This window comes from Microplitis demolitor, chromosome 9 (assembly GCF_026212275.2).
Source record: "Microplitis demolitor isolate Queensland-Clemson2020A chromosome 9, iyMicDemo2.1a, whole genome shotgun sequence".
NCBI lineage: Eukaryota > Metazoa > Arthropoda > Insecta > Hymenoptera > Braconidae > Microplitis > Microplitis demolitor.
This window is the reverse complement of record NC_068553.1, coordinates 1,810,722-1,827,257: the sequence shown is the minus strand read 5'-3', so window position 1 is coordinate 1,827,257 and position 16,536 is coordinate 1,810,722. Positions and strand designations below refer to the sequence as shown.

The window sequence follows — 16,536 nt, the reverse complement described above, 5'->3', positions numbered from 1 at the left end:
CCATAGCAGTCAAATATAAATTCATGGGAACCCATGAAAATATAAATTTTTAGAATTCCATGGAAATCTACATAAATTCATAAGTATCTATGGGAAAATCCATGGGAACTTTAATTCATGGGGTTTATGACCAGCCATTGAACTTCTTATAAACCCATAGAAGTGCAAAACCATAGAAACCCATCAGAAGCCATGGGAATTTTAAGAAATTTATGCGCCAGGAAAAGTTTATAGGAATCTATGGAAACTTTGTATGAATTCATAGGAATCCATAAAAAGCCATGTAGATTTTCCGGAAAATTTCTCTATGGCTTTTCGAACAGTGGGATAAGGAACACAATAAGTAATTTTATCGGTGTTTATACAGAACGCTATCGAGTTTCAAATGAATACTCTCGAGTTTCCTATAACTTTCAAATGTCTTGTCTAGTTGTTCTAAGATACAGACTAAGTTTATCATTTAACTGACAGCTCAACTCCACGAACACACAAACACACGAACGAAAGTTAACTTGTAAGTAGTAAGATTGATCGGTTTGACTTGTACACAAGTCAGTTGACTCACTGGAAATTTTATATAAAGAAGTAAGAAAAAAATATATGACATTGATAATTAAATGAAGTGTAGTTGAAGTAAATAATCAATAGCACAATAGTGATATATGAATATTATGGAATAATATATCACAACACGATGATATATTAGGGTAATCCAAGAAACAAAAATTTTCTTTGTCTTATGAAAATTTGTTGGCTTGCGATGTTTTAAGAAGCTTCAAAAATCAGCGAGATCAAAAATTTTCAAGAGGTCGCTCACGAATTTTTAAAATATCGAAAATTATTGAAATTCGGATTTTTTACTTCGAAATTTTTTCTTTGTGGCAGTAATAGTTTATATTTGTAAAATCATGACGATGCTAAAAATTTTAGCGCGAAATTTGAATATTTAAACGGCGCTCAAAAATTTTGAATATTAACTGATAATATGTGACTAATACTTTGAATTAGTTTTTGTATTTTTTTATAACTCAATTATTGTCATTTCACTAAAATATGACTTTTGCATAACCAAAAATATACAGGACAGTCTTAAACAATAAAATTTGCTAAGTTTTGAATAAGCGAAAAAACCGAAAATTTGAATTAAAAAATAAAAAAGTATGTAAATAACTTATTATTTATATTTCTCTGTTATATTTTCATTGATTGTGATGCAAATTGATGGTGAAAAAATCGAGAAGCTTTATTATCAATATTCTCGGGTCGCTCGAAAAAGTTCAAAAGACAGCACTCGGAAACATTCAAAATTATTGAGCGGGCTTTAAATATCTAAATTTTGGGCTTAAATTTTTAGCGTAGTCATGATTTCACAAATATAAACTATTGCTGCCAGAAAAGAAAAAAATTTGAAATAAAAAATTCAAATTTTGATAATTTTTGTTATTTTCAAAATTCGTGAGCGGCCTCTTGAAAATTTTTTATCCTGATTTTTGAAGAGGCTTCTTAAAACATCGTAAACCCACAAATTTTCTGAGAAGACTCAAAAAAAAAGTTGGATTTTTTGGACCTCTATGTATGTAAGAAGTTTGTAAATAATTCAAAATTTTAAATATTCGTGAATTTATGAATTACTTATAAATTTTTGAATTTTTCGAAAAGAATCTAAATTCTTGTAGTTATTCAACGTCAATTAAAAATTCCATGTTGGAGATTCGAACTGATTTAAAATTTAATCGATTTGAAAAAAAATTTCAAAAATGTATATTTATATTGTCATCCAAAATTTGACAAATTTTGAACATCAAATATTTAAATATTTAAATTTCGGGCTTAAATTTTCAACGTAGTCATGATTTCACAACAATAAACTATTGCTGCCAGAAAAGAAAAAAATTTGAAATAAAAAATTCAAATTTCGATCATTTTTTATATTTTCAAAATTCGTGAGCGGCCTTTTGAAAATTTTTTATCCTGATTTTTCAGGCTTCTTAAAACATCAACCAGCAAATATTTATAAGAAACTCGAAAAAAAAATCTGTCTGTTAGTTGACCCTGTGGGCCAGCCCCAAAACTTCCCGGCCATTTCGAGCTCCTTGAGCTCGAAAATACTTTAGTATGCCTTTGTTTTCGAAAAATAACGTTTTTTACCATTTTTTCTCCAACAATATCTTTCGAACGAATTCACCGATTGAGACGGCTAAGGTGGCAATCGATGCGTTCTATTGGGTTCTCGAGCTGATCAAATTTTAAGATTGATTTATCAAGACGTTTTTGAGAAATTTCACAAAAACTGAAAAAAAAATTTTCTTTAATTTTTCCGTTCACGTTTTTCAGAAAATTCAGAGAAAGTCATATGTAGCTTCATATATATTATATATGATTATATATAATACTATTTCGAGAAATTTTTTTCATTTAGAATCATATATAATTATAAATAATCTTTTATATATATCCATATATAATTGTACTCGAGAAAAAATGTTTATATATAATCATACATAATTATATATAACTATATATGATCATATATAATTATATATGGTTATATATAATACTATTTCGAGAAATTTTTTTCATTTAGAATCATATATAATTATATATAATCTTATATATATATCCATATATAATTGTATACAATCATTAGGGTGTTTAAAAAAAAAAATAATTTTTTTTTTTCATGGTATTCAAAAATTGAAAGTACCCAGTTTTTCAATCGGTTGAATTTCATATAATTTTGTGAAATTATTCAGTGTTTCCCAAAATTTTATATAAGTTTTTTTAAATTTCACATCACAACAGAAAATCAAAAAATTTGAAGAAACTTAATAAAATTTTATATAATTATCATCGAGGCCGACAAAAATAAAATTTCATATAAGTTCATGGAGTTTTTTTAAATTGTCTAAAAATCCATCACGAAAACTTATGAACTCGGTCTTTACCGGTATTTCACTCTAAATACATCAATTAAGCACATAACTTGAACTCTTGTGATGTGGACCAGTGATCAACATTCAGGGTTACCAGCCAAAAGGAGCCGTGTTCGAACCCAGCAGATGTTCCAGGATTTTTTCATCATTTACTGCTATCAATTCTTGTTTCTGAATTTATAATGCGTTAGCGCGGTAATAACCAAATCAAAAATTTGGTATTTAATTTTTTTTTTTTTTTCAAAAATATTTTTTAATTATGTCTAACTTGATTATATATAATCATATATAAAAAATGGCCAAATATAATTATATATAGTTATATATAATTATATGCAGTTATATATAATTATATATGATTATATTTGGCCATTTTTCATATATGATTATATATAATCGAGTTATATATAATGATATATATTTTTATATGATTATATATAAAAATTTTTTCTCGGGAATAGCTTCCTAGAACCTCAAACGTCGCCATCTGTTGGAATTTCGATTTTCACAAATCGGGTTGAAACCAATAACTTCCCGAATTTTTGAAAATTTTCAATTTTCTTAGCGGGAAATTTAAAAATAGGCTTTTCTGGGTACCCTATTACATATATACTAGGGGTGCGCAAATAGTATAGATCCAATAATTGAAATTCTTCGAATGATTCGAAGCTTTTCAAATTATATGTAAATTTTCGAAATATTCCAAGCTTTTTAAATTCGTCATAAGATTTCGAATAATTTGACTTTTTTTAATTTTTTTAAATAATTCGAAAATTCTAATATTAAATCGAATATAATTATTCGATTTGAACACAACTCTCACACTCTTTATATATAGTTAACAATATTTTTTCATAATGCAAGCATTTATATTTACTATTTCATATATACTTCATTGATTTTTATACAGCAATAACTAAGATTTTTATTTCTTTACCTACTACACTTTTTTTTTTTATTTATACTGCTACTATAAGTACAGATGAAGGATATAAGATAAAAAAAAAAAAAAAAAAAAAAATTACTAAATAAAGTATAAAAGGATGAAAAAAAAAATGTAAGATTGAGGAAATGATAAAAAGGCAAAATGCTGAAAGCTTCACTTATTTTTTTTATTCTATCTGATTTGAATCAACTAAATTTCATAAACTTTTTTTTTTTAATTATTAAACGGAATAAATTTAATGACGATTTCCAATAGATATATATTATAACAGTTTACTTGGATTTTGAATATTCAAACTGCTAATTAAATTTGTTATATATATTTGTATCAAAAGATGTTAAAAGGTGTTTCAAAAAATCCGACTGTTTTTTTTCGAGTTTTTTATAAATATTTGCTGGTTGATGTTTTAAGAAGCCTGAAAAATCAGGATAAAAAATTTTCAAGAGGTCACTAATGAATTTTGAAAATATCAAAAATGATCGAAATTTGAATTTTTTATTTCAAATTTTTTTCTTTCCTGGCAGCAATAGTTTATATTTGTGAAATCATGACTACGCTGAAAATTTAAGCCCGAAATTTAAATATTTAAATTTTTGATGTTCAAAATTTGTCAAATTTTGGATGACAATATAAATATACATTTTTGAAATTTTCTTTCAAATCGATTTAATTTTGAATCAGTTCGAATTTCTAACATGGAATTTTTAATCGACGTTGAATAACTACAAGAATTTAGATTCTTTTCGAAAAATTCGAAAATTTATAAGTAATTCATAAATTCACGAATATTTAAAATTTTGAATTATTTACAAACTTCTTACATACATAGAGGTCCAAAAAATCCAACTTTTTTTTTGAGTCTTCTCAGAAAATTTGTCAGTTTACGATGTTTTAAGAAGCCTTTTTAAAAATCAGGATAAAAAATTTTCAAGAGGTCGCTCACAAATTTTGAAAATAACAAAAATGATCAAAATTTGAATTTTTTATTTCAAATTTTTTCTTTCCTGGCAGCAATAGTTTATATTTGTGAAATCATGACTACGCTAAAAATTTAAGCCCAAAATTTAAATATTTAAAGCCCGCTCAATAATTTTGAATGTTTCCGAGTGCTGTCTTTTGAACGTTTTCGAGCGACCCGATAATATTGATAATAAAGCTTCTCGATTTTTTCACCATCAATTTGCATCACAATCAATGAAAATATAACAGAGAAATATAAATAATAAGTTATTTACATACTTTTTTATTTTTTAATTCAAATTTTCGGTTTTTTCGCTTATTCAAAACTTAGCAAATTTTATTGTTTAAGACTGTCCTGTATATTTTTGGTTATGCAAAAGTTATATTTTAGTGTAATGACAATAATTGAGTTATAAAAAAATCCAAAAACTAATTCAAAGTATTAGTCACACATTATCAGTTAATATTCAAAATTTTTGTGCGCCATTTAAATATTCAAATTTCGCGCTAAAATTTTCAGCATCGTCATGATTTTACAAATATAAACTATTACTGCCACAAAGAAAAAATTTCGAAGTAAAAAATCCGAATTTCAATAATTTTTTATGCTTTCAAAATTCGTGAGCGGCCTCTTGAAAATTTTTTATCGTCGACTTTTGGAGAAGCTTCTTAAAGCATCGTAATCCAACAGATTTTCATAAGAGACTCGAAAAAAAAAAATAGTCGGTTTTTGGGTCACCCTAATGTACATATATAAGTTTGAAAGATTAAATATTTTGTCTGTGTCGAGATAATGTCCTGTAATGTCTGAGCTCACTAATCCCCCCCCCCTCTCACTGTCCTATTTCATAAACAATTAAAATTACGTTCTATAAAATAAATATAATAAAAATTCAGTTAGTGGCACACGAGCGAAGATTGTCGACATCAGCTTCCAGAACAATGGCGGCAATGAGTCTCGGTTTTATTGTTATGGTAACACCATGGACTATCCAGGAAGTTGTGGTCGCATGTACCGGAAGTAAACCGCCGCCATTTCTTGACTTCCTTGCCACGTGGCTTGCCCTGTCAAATAGCTTTTGGAATCCATTTCTCTACTGGCTTCTCAACAATCATTTTCGTCGGATTTCCCGCGAAATCGTTAATACCAAGGTAATATATATATATTCATATATATACCATATATATTATTGTCGTTACTAAAAGATAATAAACATTACACTCTTCTATATATTCATTTTAACGATTTGCCCTATTTATTCATACATTTATATATATATATATATATATATATATATATATATATATATATATATATATATATATATATTTTTAAAGTTTGCTGCTAATGTAGGTCTCAAGTGATTTATGTGACAGTGAATAATGTCTGTGTCCTGTTCATAACGATTTTACTTGCTTTCATATAAATATACATATATTTATATATAAAATATATATAATCATACTTTGCACATGAGCAAATAATCTGTATAATAAATAAACTACTAAAAAGTATTATAAAAAAAATTTCTATTCCAAAATTGCCCTAATTTTCAACAAATTCTGTAATTAACAATTTCTGGCGTAAATATCGATTTTAGAAAAAAATTTGCAGAAATCTTTTTTGTAGATCTTCTAATTCTCTACAAAAAAGGTTCCATTACTTTTTTTGTAAAAATTGATATTTGAAGCTCTGGAAGCTTTGGAAGTTCGAAAAGTTCGTACCATTTTCAGTTTATTGACGAACGCTGCAATAAATGAAAATATCTCAGAATATATGAAATATTTCGAAAAAATGTATTGATACTTTTTTGTAGCTTTTTAAATTTCCTAAAAAAAAGTATAAGGACTTTTTATCATAAATTTAATATTTCAAGCAACCAGGGCCATTGTAATTAAAGATGTATATTTTTTATTTAATAGATACTTTGTCGACAAAAACAATTGGGTCCAAAAAAAAATTGCTGTGCTACGAGTACTGGAGGACTCGACGTCTGCAGTATTGGAGGTTTCGATATTTCAGGTAAAGCAGAAAAAAAATAAGTAGATAGAAAAAAATAAAAAATAAAAAGGAACTTAATGATAATGAGGATTTCTAACTATTACTTACATTAAAGGTATCGATCGATGTTCGATAGATCATTCTTCACTAGCACGATGTTCAACGCCATCATTAGTGACTCCACCACTACCTTGGGAATTAAATTATCAGAGCATCGTCGGGGTTAATGAATTATCAATAACGTGAAATAGGGATGCCGCCACGCAAACCGAAGAAATTTTATCTTCCGACGACGACGCTAGTTAATATTTTTTTTTTTTTATTTTATTTGCGTGGTGGCATTTTTTATTATAATAATGAAAAAAATAATAATAATACTAATATTAATAATAATAATAATAATTATAATAATAATAATAATAATAATAATAATAATAATAATAATAATAATAATAATTAGAGACCGAAAGCATTGGATCTAAAATTAAAATACAAGAAAAATTAATAAAAAGTATTGTTATTTGATAATTGCGTAAGGATTTTTATTGAAGTGGGCGCCAGCCCGTCCGGTTGGCAGTTTTCGGGGAATAAAAATCACCGTGTTGTTGTTATTTTATATTTGATTACCGATTTAAGACTGAGTGATTTTATTTGTCCGACTAATGCGCTGACTTCCGGTCGGTCATGGACCTGAGGGCTGAAGACGCCCGAGCTAAAAAAATATTTGACGCTTTCTTTATGACTCAGTCCTCGTTTTATTGAGATATTTATGTTTTTTATGTTTTTATATATATAATTATATATATTTTTTATTTTAAGCTTACAAGACTTTTTAAAAATATTTAATTAATTTTTTTGCCGTCTTGTGACAGATAATAATTTTTAAAAATTAATTTGCGGGAGGTTGAGATTTTTTTAAGTTATTTTTTAAAAATAAACGATTGGTTGTTTATTTACAAGTCAGCTAAGGTTTTTCATACGAATATTGAGTATCTTTGGCAATCGATATCCCGAATTGTCCAAAATCGATGCTTTTATTTCATTCGATTTTTTAATTGCGTCACTAAATTTTTAATTTAAATAAATTTAATACTAATTTAAAATTAACAAGTCGTCAACTCTATAAACCTTTACAGCGACTAAACTATCAGACTTACAGTAAAATTGAAAATGACCTTTTTTGTAGGAAATTAAATTCCCTACAGGAAAGGTCTAGTACATTTTTACCGCCACTCTTATACTTTAGCCGCAAATTAAATCCAAAGCTAAATAATGATAAAATTTTTTCCAAAGCTCGCGGTCTCTACAAAAAAATAATTAAAAAATTAATGAAACATAAAAAAATATTCATAAGGTAACTAATTAAAAATTATTAAAAAAAAAAATTTATTTTTAACGTCTTCCTAGTCATTATAGCACTGCCTGTATGAATTAATTAAATATCTAATGGATATGATATTAATAATTATATTTTTTTTTTTACATGAACAAAAAATATAATACTGATAATAATAATAATTTATTATTTTTTAATTAACGATACAATTATTCGAGCGAAAATATACGCACCATTAGAGACAATGTAACAGTCGATTAATGAAATGATAAATAAAGGGTCAAATTAATGGACGAAAAAATAAATAATCAAGCTTTTTTAATAATTATTACAATAATATATAAATATATATAAATTAATGAATAAATAAGTTTTTTTTTTTCATTCGAGTAGTTGAATAATAATTAAGATTATATAATTAATTAGATGTATGCAATAAATTGAGTAAACATAATTATGTATAATGTTTTATTAAAAATTATACATATATATGATATACACATACATATGTATGCATGTATATATATGTGGTATAGATAATTTGAATAAATATTTGATTTAAATTCGATATAAATTTAATTGATTATGTGAAATTTTACAGAATGTTTAAATATATATATATATGGTAATAAAAATTGTATGTAAAATAAATATGAAAAATTTTTATTAACTACTGAGTGATTATTAAAGATGTTTTGATGTTTTTGGAGGTTTCGGAGAGGAAATTTAGTGAGGGATTTGGAGGGAAAAAATTTGGAGGCATTGGAGGCAGGAATTTTGGCCGTAGGATATTTCATTGGGATTATGGTTTATGTGTAATTAAGTAACGAGTCATTTCAGGGATTTTTTTAGCGGAGACAAAAGCTGGGGATTATTTTATTTGTTCTGTAATCACCCGACGTTTGTTTGTCGATTATTCTCCAGAGTTATGACTAGTTTAGTTTTATATTTTTGGTTGTAATTTATAAATTTATTAATTGTGCGAGCGGGGTGGCGGTCATTGGGAAGGAAATTTGAAGATCTGTGAGCTGGGTTTTGAAAAAATGCACCAGGATTTACAGTTTGGGAGAAACTTTTTTTGAGATTCGACGAGATATTTTTGGACTCGATTGTGAAATTGTTTAGGCGGTTGTAACTTTGTTATTAATGATTTTAGGAATTTTTTTTACGATACCAAAGTTGTGGGGAATAAAATAACCTTTCCAATGAGCACATATAACGTGTACTTATCTGACGAACTTCGGAAAATAATAAACAAACAACGAAATTCGAAATAAAAGTTGTTCAGAAAAAATAAATTATTTTCGATTCGCGACCTCTCAGTAATAAATTGAGATAAATCGAGCCCAAGGCCAGTCATTGAAAACCGCATTTTATTTTATATAATTTCGGTTTCAATAAAAAATACCACGGGAGTGTTAGTTTTTAAGACGCGACGATTTTAAGCGGTAGAACAAAATGAATATATATAATAATGCCATCACTCAGACGGCTGTTACTTTCCGCCGATTCATTCAAAACAATTATTCCGACTCGACATAACATATTATTTAATTAGTTTGCCACTAACTCTATCAATTGTCAACTCATCTGATATATTTCCCTATAATTTATGAACAATAATTACAGATGTTTACAGAAAACAAAAAATGATTTATTTTATCTCTGATATGTCAGCTCACGTTTTATAATTAAACGATCCGAGTTATTGTAAGCTAATTAAATTATCTGTAATGGGTCCTCGCAAAAAATGACCCAGCATTAGTTTAAAAGTCCTGGCGCTCTCACGGTAAATGTCATTACATAAGTTATGATTTTACCCATAGCATTCTCTCAACATTCATACTTACCATGCTTTAAATCCCAAGAGTTTTGCTTACGTTGCATAGTCTTCTCATATATTTTTTCACAGAATAATTCCATTCCAACTCCTATGAAAGCCGATCACTCCATTACCAGCAGCATAGTTATAATTTTATATCAATTATCCCCTGATAGCAAGATTGTCTGGTTGGAACGTTGGGTCAATGAGTTCCAGTCAAGCTGATGATAATTTGTCGACAACTCCTGTCTGTGTAACTTTTTTGACCACGAGTTGTTACCAACTTTCCGAGAAACACTTTCCATCAAGTTACCTTTAGAATACGGCAGTAGCTTGTAGTTAACTTACGGTTAGGGTGGCTATCAGGGTAACAACGACTTTTTCGGTCGGTAACAACATCAACTGATGGTAATCCTAATTAATTCTATATGAGTTCTCTCATACCTAAACACCCAAACCCCGAATCCGGCTAGAGTTGTTACCACTGATAAAAATGGTAACGAGAGTTTAGGGGGTAAAAAGATGACCCTCGATATAAAGATATAGAATTTGTGAATTCGCATCATATTCGGCTTGTCCAACCTTCGATATTCCCAATTTGTATGTCTTACCTATTTCGTTATCATTGTGTGTGAAATTGCAGAATGAAGCTGAAACTAGCGACCGGAATAAGTAGCGGCCACGCAAAAAATGTCTGGCTGCTACTTATTACTGCCGCTAGCTTCATAGCTTCATAACTACAGACAAAAGCCTAACCTACTTTCTCCACATTCTAGAATATTTCTTGATGATCCAAAAGCTTCATTACCTGAAATTTTGGAATTATAGATTTTTAGGCTCAAAGGTAACAATGGCTGACATAAAAAATATTAATCTTTCAAAATTTATCTCATAACAGAACAAAGTTTTAAATTTTCTCATATTGATCACACAATTAACAGTTCCGCTCTAAGCAGTCGTTAGGGCTGGCCTATTGCGTGAATGTATTTCGAAGGTTAATTAGAGATCATAATGCATGCCCTTCTGAGCACCAAGCATCAAAGCATGCTGAAAGCAAATGAGCTTCTTACATCTTGAGCAGCTGATGAAAGACTCGTTGTTACACATAAAACAACCACTTCTCTGTTGATCTGTGCCGAACCCAACCACAACTGGATCAATAGCAACAAGCGGAAGGTCATCTTCATCCAGAAGCCCACATTTGTACCATGCTCCAATGAAGGATGATCTATATCTATCAGCCGTTAACTGATGATGGGCGAAAGCTTGAATTTTGATAATGTTTTCAATTGAGTGTCTGTCAAATCCGTACTGGCTATTGACGTCAATGTAATCGTTGATAGCTGCCACAAATCGATTCCACAATTTAAGCCCTTCACTTAACGGCTCTAGTATGGATTCCATCCCAACGGGTATTGGTTCGATTTTAACTTTCTGATACCTTGGAATTAAAGGGACCAATAATTCTTTATGTCTTGCTAATTTATCATTGAGTATCAAACAGGTACGCACTCCCGTAGATTTCAAATAAACCTTCTCGAACCATTGTTTGATATTACTCGTTGTTAGTCGATTCGACCGACTCATGATAACATGCAGATTTGAAAAGCTTCGACTGTATTCTAATGTTGCCTGGATATTTGTCACTTTAGCTGCTTCTAAAATGATTGTCAAAGGCGTTATTAGTCTACCCTCTGCTGAAATCATCAGGATAAGAGAGTACGTCTTGAATGTAATGACTGCGGCGTTGTAAACGTTAGCAACATCCATTTCGGACATTCTCAAGTCACGCATCGACTGGAGGAATAATTGGGTTTGCTCAAGATTCTCAGTGGTTAGATTATTTTTCTCGGATCTCACTATGAATTTATAGACTTTGCGCTGCACGATGTTATTCCTCTTTTTGAACTTATCCAGCCAGTTGGACGAGGGTATAAAGTTATCCAGCTGTACTTCTTTGTTGGCTTCGTTTGCCCAGCTCCGCAGGTCCACATCGTGGATTACAGTGCTCACACTGGCTTCTTCGGTAAATTTATTCAGTACTTTTTCAGCTATTTGTTTCAATTTGTCAGAAGGAGTCCTATCTTGCCTGAGACTGTTCATCCAGTCTTGCAGTTGGCTAATGCTTTTGACATGTGGGAATTTCTTTCGTACCGAACGAAGAGATCGCGACTGTTTGTAGGTACGGTAACTTGGTTTTAAATTACGCCAGTAAGCCACTGCAAGTCGTTTGTAGTCCATGTCTACGGGTCCTTCAGTCTCCGACGTTGATGACTCTGCTACGGCAGATGTTGATGGCACATCTTGTTCCATAGCCAATGTTGGTGGTGATGGAGATGATGATGATGATGATCCTATCGTTAAAGCCGTCATTTCTTCCGACTCAGATGTTTCATATCGTCCGCGAAATTCGTAAGTCGTATCTGGTATCATCTCAAACGTGGCAGCACTTGTTGCGTTAGTGATCAATTTAAGCAATGAATCACACAGTCGTTTTTCGTAAACATTCCACTCCGTTGTTTCAAGAAATTGATCTGTGGAGAATAAAGTTCTCAATGATTTAACAACTTTTACTGGATTTATCAACGACATGTTTAGTTATTTTTCTTTTACTATATAAAAGTGTTTAAATATTTTGAAAAATTTTAACTCTATAATATAGTAAAAAGAAAAATAGTCAAGGAAACAAAAAAAATAATAAGCATGTCTTTAATAAATCCAGTTAATGTTGTAAATATCTTAGGTTTTACACTAGGAGTGGATGACTTTGCTGAGTCAGAACCATTAACAACTCACGAGCGTCAGCTGCGTGATTCATTATATCAATTGATAAATGACATAATAAATGCAGCGACGATTGAGCTGATACCAGATGAGACTCTTGAATTTCGCGCAAGTTATGAACAATTTGGGCCCGATGAAATGACAGCTTCAGCGACAGAATCATCATCATCATCATCATCAGCAGCAACTATTGATCAAGAATTCCTTCCAGATATGCCTTCTACATCTGCCGCAGCAGAAGCATCAACATCGAGATCTGGAGAACTAGTTGATATTGACTATAAGCGACGTGCAGTAGCTTACTGGCGTAACTTCAAACCAGGTTCCCGTTCTCGAAAAAAAACCCGATCTATAAAATCAGTTATTGAAAAATTTAAACGTGTCAAAAGCGTTAGCCAATTACATGTCTGGATGAACTATCTCGACCGAGGTGGGAGTCGTTTTGACAAATCTAACCGAATAGCTGAGATAGTATTGAATAAGTTTACCGAAAAAGCCAGCGTCAATGCTATAATCCATGACATGGACCTACAGACCTGGGCAAAGACAGCCAATGAAGAAGTAAAACTAGACAATTTTCGAGCCTCCCGTAGTTGGTTGTTCAGTTTCAAAAAGAACAGTAACATAGTACGTCGTAAATTCCATAAGATCATAGTAAGATCCCATAAGATGATTCTGACTGCTGATCATTTGGAACAAGCCAAGCTGTTCCGTGAACTGATACGTGACGTACGACTTCCCGAAGTGTCGGCTCCCCACGTTTACAATGCCGCTGGCTGTACATTTAATTCCACATACTCTATTGTCCTGATAATTTCTGCAACTGGTAGATTATTAACACCATTGACAATCGTGATAGACGAAGATAAAATCAGTGCCCAGGAAGCATTAGAATACAATCAAAAATTTGAAAACCTGTCCGTTTTCATGAGTCGATCAAGTCGTCTCTCGGCAGGTACTTTCAGACAATGGTTCGAAAAAGTATATTTGAAATCTACGGGATTGCGTAGCTGTTTGATACTTAATGATGAATTGGCAACATATAAAGAATCATTGATCTCTTTGATTCCGAGGTTCCAGAAAGTTAAAATTGAACCAATACCCATTGGGATGGAATCCATGCTCGAGCCACTAAATGAAGGTTTCAAATTGTGGAATCGATTTATTAAATTTATCAACGAATACATTGATCTCAACAGTGATTATGAATTCGATAGACACTCAATTGAGAACATTATCAAAATTCAAGCTTTCGTCCATAATCAGCTAATGGCTGACAGATATACATCATTCTTCATTGGAGCTTGGGATAAATGTGGGCTTCTAAATGACGAAGACCTTCCTCTTGTTCCTATTGATCCAGTTGAGTTTGCATTTGGCACAGAGCAACGAAGTAATAACTGTCGGAATTGTGGTAATGAATCTTTTGTCAGATGTTCAATATGTCTGAAGCTCATTTGCCTTCAACATACTTTCATGCTAGGCAATTTACAAGGAATTCATTATCATCAAGATTGACCACTGTCTCTATACTCAAAAGTTTATCATACGCTTTTATAATAATTGAAAATTCATCATATGGAATTCATTTGATAAATAATTTTTTCTGTTGATTCATACGTGACTCAGCGAGGGAATTGAATATTTAATTTTTTCTACTTTATGTAGTGAAGAATATATAAAATAACAGTAATATTTTATTTTATTTCATCGTTATATATAGTAAGAAGATTTTCCAGCGACAACAGCCAACTATTCGAGCTAAATAACACTCGTTCATATCATGGATTCATCAGAACGCAATGACCCAGTCAAAAAGAGTACTGAGGTAAACGAGGAGTCTCCAGAAGTTGACGAATGTAAGAGACCGGAAAACAAAGCTGCCATGATTCTCAAATCACCTGGAAACGATTCGAATGACAACGGTCTTGATGGTGCGGAGAAAGTTGATTTCGAATACAAAAAATTAGCTGTCAGTTACTGGCGTGATAACAAATCAGCCAATGAGCAGCGAAAACGTAAATCACGGTCGTTGGAATCCGTCATAGACAAATATCCTCATGTAAAATCATTATCGCAATTATATGAATGGGAACGTGCGATTAAAAATAGCGGCACGCGGTTTGATAAATTGAAACTCATTGCAAAGCACGTTTATGATAAATTTAAGACCGAGACCAGTTTTTATAATATTGTTCGTGATAAAGATATACATAAATGGGCACTTGAAGCTAATGAAGATATTAAATTGAAAGATTTTGTAGCTTCACGATCATGGATATTATTGTTCAAGAGATCTCACAAAATTTCGTTAAAGGAATTAAATAAGTCAATTAAATCTATGAAGAAAGATTAATCAAAATTTATGTAATTATGATAATTTTTTTTTTTTTATTGTTTTCTAGTGTATGGCCGCAACTACGGTCTTTTACACTTTTTGCCTTTATATCGCAAACTGCTTTACTTCTCCTCTTCTGCCTTCCATTGTGCGGCTATGGCCCGACTTGTGCTTATACTGTACTGCATCATTACGGTGATGCCCTGCAACCTCCCTTGTGCAATGGAGGTGCAGTGGCTAGGGAAACCACAGAGAAAACCTAACCAGTATAGTTCGGTTTGGATGAAGCTCTAGTGATCGATAGAATTCCTATTTTACCGATCACTGGATCTTCATCCCGCGCCTAGCGATCAGAGACCTTCGTTCGAACCCGACGTGTGGCTAAACGGTCACCCAGCCAAGTAATGATCATGCTCGATGCTACTTAACTTCGGTGATCGTCCGAGCCACGTGCGTGCCGAACGGCTGCCTCAGCCTATGTAATTATGATAATTGATAACTTCTTTTTTCAGTACAAGTTCACTGTGTTGGAGAAATTTCTACATCATCGGTACTTCTCATCATAATTCTAAACTGACCACGTATTGCCATTGCTGTAGTAATTTGCCTATTAATATACCCTTTAACGTCGAAGTCGGATAAAATCGTACTCGTGGCACCAAACCATTTGTGCGCGAAAAAACTAAAGCATTAGGGTTTTTCATTAGTACTGATTAGTTTTTTTCCGTAAGGGTGAAGTCAACCTTAAAAAAAATTTCTAAGACTTAACGCATCATTCACAACAATTGATAGTCACTGTTAACCCCGGCAGTTAAAAAGCGACTTTAAATTAAAAAAAAAAAAAAGAATACATAAAACGTTTTTTTTTTTTTTAAATATTGTATACTTTATATAGTAAAGAAATAAATATAATATAATGGGAAAACCTAAAGCAAAAAATGTTTTGCGTAGCAAGCCAGAACCAAAAAAGTGTCCTTCAGGTGAAAACGATCCAAATTATACAGATCTTGAGATTGATGACAACGTCACCAACATATATGATGATTTGGATGCTTTCATCGAAAATTCTTATAGTCCATGGAGGGAGATAGTTGATGTTCGTGAAGGAAAGGCAAAGCAAGGTAACTCTACTGAAAATAAATTTCTCTGTAGAAATGATAAAAAGGTACGACCATACCACCGTTACAAGAAAGCAGTCGTTAAATTTGCTAATGACACTGGATTCACAGCAGATAAAATATTAAGTATATTCAAACACAAATTGATAAAGCATAAGTGCACAATATCTCAATGGAAAAGATCGTTGCAAGACACCGAGTTTGGTAACAAATGGGATAGATTCAATACCCTCGAGCGTTTGCTTTATGAGCAGTACGTAGACCTTAGAAAAAACTTTCAAACACTCAATGAACATG

General features: G+C 31.0%; 1 protein-coding gene across 1 annotated transcript in view; it reads left to right on the top strand.

Annotated features, from left to right (window-relative positions):
* The window catches only part of LOC103577227 (trace amine-associated receptor 9), a 20,045-nt gene extending 12,922 nt beyond the window's left edge, over nt 1-7,123 (top strand). Inside the window, exons 6-8 of the mRNA XM_008557791.1 lie at nt 5,737-5,991; nt 6,763-6,862; nt 6,957-7,123. Coding sequence (XP_008556013.1) covers nt 5,737-5,991; nt 6,763-6,862; nt 6,957-7,087 — 486 coding nt within the window. The 3' untranslated portion in view covers nt 7,088-7,123. The remainder of the gene's footprint in view (nt 1-5,736; nt 5,992-6,762; nt 6,863-6,956) is intronic.
* Nucleotides 7,124-16,536: the final 9,413 nt, after the last annotated feature.